This window comes from Apodemus sylvaticus, chromosome 10 (genome assembly GCF_947179515.1).
Source record: "Apodemus sylvaticus chromosome 10, mApoSyl1.1, whole genome shotgun sequence".
Lineage (NCBI taxonomy): Eukaryota > Metazoa > Chordata > Mammalia > Rodentia > Muridae > Apodemus > Apodemus sylvaticus.
In genome coordinates this window covers 49,558,727-49,564,400 of record NC_067481.1, presented here as the reverse complement: position 1 = coordinate 49,564,400, position 5,674 = coordinate 49,558,727, and the positions used below count along the sequence as shown (strand labels likewise).

Below are 5,674 nucleotides of genomic sequence, written 5' to 3'. Positions count from 1 at the left end.
GACTCCCAGGGTCTGAACCATCAACCAAGGAGCACACATGGTACCAGCCAAAAATGTGGCAGAGGAAGGCCTTGTTAGGCATCAGTGGGAGGAATGGTCCTTGGTCAGGTAAAGGCTCAACAGAGGCCCCAACAAAGGGAAACTGGGGGGGAGGAAGGAGTGTGTAGAGTGGAGGAGTATATACATGGAGGCAGGGGGAGGGAGGAGGGGTTGCGGGTCTTTGGGGAGGGGGAAATTGGGAAAGGTTTTACCATGGTAATGTAAATGAAGATGATATTCAATAAAAAAAAGGAAAAAGAAAAAAGTACATAAAGGAATTTTTAATATTTGTCTTATCTCTTACAATAAAACTATATTGTATGAAAAAGAATAAATAAAAAAGTACATAAAGGAAAAAAAAACAAATATGTACCATGCACAAAAGCATTTTAATAATTATATATTAACTGTCCATGTGATTATCTGTAAATGATGGACCTAAGGGTGACTCCTATTTTATTCTATCTTTTCTTATTTATTTATTTATTTATTTATTTATTTACTTACTTACTTACTTACATATTTATTAATCACATATTTGTGTGTATGTATATGTATGCATGTTCACATGTGCATGGATGTGTGTGTGTGTGTGTGTGTGTGTGTGTGTGTGTGTACCTGCATATGGTGGTTCAAAGCTGACATTTGCTGTCTCCTTCAATCACTTTCTATTTTATTTGCTTAGGTGGAGAGTCCCCCACTAAATTAGAATCCCCACTAAATTAGAAAGCTTGCTGTGAGAAGGCCTTTGCCTTCTGTGAGCTTGGATTACAGATGGCCACAACATCTAATGCTATTCCTGTGGGTGCTGAGGATCTGAACTTCAGTTCTCACACTGATGTAGAAAGTGCTTTATCCACTGAGCCATCTCCCTAGCACCTCTAACCTTTTAATAGGCACACACTTTATTGAGTTGTATAAGCAGCTGTCTAAAGCTTTCAGTTGAAGCATCTTCCTCCTTACGGTGACATGAAGGGAACAGTCAGTTTCCTGTTCAAGCCATAGGTACCAAAAATTTCTTTTTAGTCCATGAGATTTTCTAATTAATAGACTTTTATTTAGATAAGATGTCACAAACCTCTTTTCTAATTAAAAGCCTATTAATGAATCCAGAAAGCCAGCTTTCCTGGGTGTTTCAATGAGCATCCTGCCACAACCATTTGTCCTTTGCTGTAGGTGGTCTAATGGGGAAACATTCTGCCTTATTTCTATGGGTTTTTTAAACAATGCCTGTTCTTTATGAATTATTATTTAAAATATGTTGTCTTTTTATTTTTTCATCTCATAAACTAATATCTTGAAAGCCCTCAATCTGTACCAGCTCAGTAAAGAATCAGCCTCAGTAAAGAAATGAAAATCTCTTAGCTCAGTTTTAATTGTGGATATAGTTTTTACCACACTGACATTTCTTTTCTTACTCTTTCTTTATTGTTTACTACTTATTATCACCTCTTTACTTTAGGGTGCCCCTCTTCCTTGCAATAACTTATTACTACTAAGAAACAATAGTTACATGTGTAGCTTACCTCTAGAATCAAATCCTTACTCTGACACTCACTAGCTCTGTGGCTTTGAGGAAGTTAAGTTTTCTGATCTATATTTGCAAACTGCACCCACCTCATATAATTAGGGGAATTAATAGAAGTAGTGACACCAGTCACTTAGTACCTTGCATGTGGCAGTGATGATGCAAGTGATAACTATTACTATTTTAGGGAACTCCCCTTCCTAATTAAGGATGTGTCCCATTTGTCATACACACACTCCAGTTGTGTTAAATCACAATATCACTTAGAAGCAGTGAGAGGAGCTCTGACCTTGGTTAAGGCCAGAAGAGTGTCATTTGTGGGCTACCTCCCTGTGAGTACCTTCCTCAGGGCACCCTGCACATCAGGTTTTCTAAGGCTGTAGATGAGTGGGTTCAGCATAGGGTTGATGACAGTGTTGAAAATCCCAATAGCTTTATCCTTATCAGAAAGTTTGATGGAGCCAAGTCTCATGTACTTAACCATGCCTGTGCCATAGAAGATGCCAACCACAGTGAGGTGAGAGCTGCAGGTGGAGAAGGCTTTCTTCCTGCCCTCAACAGAGCGGATACGGAGAACAGCAGCTGCCACATGGCCATATGACACAGTGATGAGGACCAAGGGGACCACACCCATGAAGGCTGCTGCTACAAAGAGCAGCTGCTCATTGAGTTGGATGCTAGAACAGGAGAGCTGGAAGAGTTGAGGGAGGTCACAGTAGAAGTGGTTGATTGTGTTGGGGCCACAGAATTTAAGAGTGGACGAGGCAACAGTTTGGGTCAATGCACTGCTAAAGGAAAACACACATGACAGGCACACTGAGGCTTTCTGAATCTTCCAACTCATGTGGGTGTTGTAGGTGAGGGGATGGCAGATGGCCAGATAGCGGTCATAGGCCATGACAGTCAGAAGAAAGCAGTCTGCCCCAGCCAGGAGGTGGAAGAAAAAGAGCTGTGAGAGGCAGGCCCCATAGGGAATGTGTCTGTCCTTGGATAGGAAATGTTTCAACATGGCAGGAACAGTAACACTAATGCATCCAACATCCAGCATAGACAAGTTCCCCAAGAAGAAATACATAGGAGTGTGGAGTTTGGGCTCTATAATGATAGCAGCCAGGATGCTGAAATTGCCACCAAGAGTAGCTACATAAGCAAGAAGGAAGATGACAAAGAGGATGGGTTGCAAAGCTGGAGTCTCTGTGAGACCCAGCAGGACAAATGTGGTCACACAAGAATCGTTTCCCAAGGTTCCCAGATCCATGACTCTCTTCCACCAGTGACAGCTGAATGAAGTTCAAAGGTGATACACGGACAGTGGCATCTTGGTAACAAATATCAAGTATTGCAGTGTCCAGGTGCAGCCAGGATGCAAGAGAAAACACAAGGGAAGGAAAAGTTATAGGCTGAAACACAGTAGATAAAGGTGTGATGCATCCAAGTTACTAATACAAAGCAATGGTATCAATCAGACTCAGAGACACACAAGCACTAATGTAGCAAGGGGAAGGAATGCGATGTTTGATGGTTAGAGGGAAAGAATATTTACTTGAAGCCAAAATTCTAGAAATGAAACCACAGTCTTCAGATGGTGACCTGGACAGCTTAAGTACAAAAGATCCTGGAGCATGAAAGAGAAGCTTCCAGAAAAGAGGTGGCATGGTCCTGTTCCCCAACCTGTACTACACATATAATACTACAGCAATCCCAGTATCTTAGGAAGATTGGTTCCATAACTTGTGAGACACCAAAACCTAAGGGTGCTCACATCTCCTATATAGGAGGGAATAGAATTTACATATAGTCTATGCACATTCTCCCACATACTCTAAGTCATTTCTAAATGGCATTTAATAGCTTACCCTGTATCCATGCTGTGTGAGTTTTTGTTATCTTATATTGTTTTGGGGATGCTTATGGGGGAATGCCTGTCTGTATTAGGACAGACATAATTTTTCCACATATCTTCCATCCACAGCTGAAGCCACAGATAGGGAATTTGCAAGCAGATGGCCAGTTAAAAGATGTTAGTAATAAAATGGCCAGTGTGACCTAGACTGTTAGAAATTGAGTTGTAAAGCCATGAGACATGATCCAGACCTTTCAGAGAAAGGTAAAAATCCCATGAAAAACAGTGATGACTCTCTATGAGGACAACATCCCAGAGTGACTCTCTGTGAGAGCACATCACTGAAGATACTTTCAGCTCTAGAACTGATAATAAGCAGCCTTGGGTTTCCTGACTCTTAGGAATATATATTACATTTCTCCATAGGGTCCAGGAAAATTGGGTACCACAGTGCTCATGCGTTGCTAAGTAAGAACAATGTAGAAAAAACTTTGAGTAAGGTAAACATTACATGGTTTAGTGCCTGGGAGAAATGAATAGCTATGCAATTCGATGGACACCCAGCTGAACACTCTCACAACTGGAGTCTTGAGGAAGCATATACCCAGACTCTCCCATTTTATACAGCATGCATGCTATCACAAGGCTACAGCCTGCTACAGAGCCATAGATGGTCCCCACACATATGGTCATTTACTTGGAGCTCCCAATCCTCACAAGGTCACATGGTGATCTGCCTCATGGAAGTGAAGGTAATCATTACTCAGATGGACCCAGACTCACATAGAAAAAGGTAGAAGCTAGAGTTTCTCAAAGACAAGTAGAGCAGAGGAACAAGATACTCAGGTCCTAGAAGGCTGACCACTATTAGAGGCACTGGCCTTTTTTTCTTTTTACATGAACTTAACCATAACACTATATCCAACTCAGTTTCTCTAAAGCTCAAATGCCTATCATTCTCCATCAACTACTAAAGAAATGTTTTGGGAACAGCCTGATTATCCTAGCAGCTAGTGTCTCCTGCACACTTTATCCCCTGTCAGCCAAGTACTTGAGCCTCCCCAAGGCCATCTTGGAGGACAGAGAAGCCATTCCAAAGAAAAAGAGTGAAATCACTTGTATGGAAGTCCAGTTGTGAGCATGCAATGAAAAGTCTTGAAATGACACTCACCCAGTGAAGGGGACAGGCACTTCTTGGGCAGAGAGGAAGCCAAATAGTCTCCATGGTTGGGAGTTTATCTAGGACAGAGAAACAAAGAGACAAACAACTTGACTGACATCATCTTCCCAGTGGGTTTGCTCTTCTCCCATTTCCTCCCTGTGGTAGAGTCTGAAATTAAAACATTCCATGGGGAGACAGGGCAGGATGAATACCTGCCTTCCAAAGACAAGAATCTCCAGTGCACTGAAAATGGTTTACACTGTCTCCATGTTTTAAGGATGAATTCCAGTTTTAAGGATGAATTCCATGAGTGTAGCCAAGTTCACATATTTATTTAACAAATGAATTTATAAACTAGCACTCATGTTACTACCATTTTACAATTGTTATAGCTCTCAGAAAGTCTTTACAGCATGCTTTAATTGAACATAATAGTGGGGCTTGGTGCGGTATTCCCAGTGTGCACTGATCAAATTCTGTATTACTCTACACACACACACACACACACACACACACACACACACACACACACACTTTCCAATCTCTAGTAATCTCTATTCAACCTTAAGAACATTTTTTTAACTTTTCTTTATGAGAGAAAGTGTGCTTATTTCATTTAATGTTTCTAGTTTTATCCGCATTTCTGCAAATGACAGATTTTCCTTCTTTATGACTAAATGGTACTCCATTGTGCATTTGTACCATATTTTCATGAGTTTTACAGTTTAGAAAGTCAGAATGTTTGGCATATAGTTCAAATTTAGGGTACATTTTAGACCCAAATTCATACATTAAATATCATGAAAGCAAAGAAAGTTTGAAGGTATTCTCTTCTCCAGGACCACCCTACTTTTATTAACTTCTGAGAGCTGCTTTGACCATCAAACACAATTCCTAACTGCACCTTGTTCATGAATAAAGCTTTTTAATTGCCTTAAAGCTGCCATAGACTAAGAAGGAGTTAGCAGAGGGTGAGGGCAGTTTAAAATTACTGTTAGCATATATCCTTGGAGGAGAACCTTTAAGAAACCAGCTAGAGGCAGCGGCGGCGGGGGCGGCGGCAGCGGCGGCGGCGGCGGCGGCGGCAGCAGTGGCTGGTCCA

At 41.2% G+C, this 5,674-nt stretch overlaps 1 protein-coding gene across 1 annotated transcript; it reads right to left on the bottom strand.

The window, feature by feature from the left end:
• Positions 1–1,889: 1,889 nt before the first annotated feature.
• On the bottom strand, positions 1,890–2,825 carry LOC127694883 (putative olfactory receptor 3A4). The gene has a single exon (XM_052196635.1). It carries the CDS (start codon positions 2,823–2,825, stop codon positions 1,890–1,892), a length of 936 nt encoding a protein of 311 aa, XP_052052595.1.
• Between the last annotated feature and the right edge of the window lie 2,849 nt (positions 2,826–5,674).

Coding starts and splice junctions, on each gene's coding strand:
- LOC127694883 (XM_052196635.1), bottom strand. CDS start 2,825: ATGGATCTGGGAACCTTGGGAAACGATTCTTGTGTGACCACATTTGTC.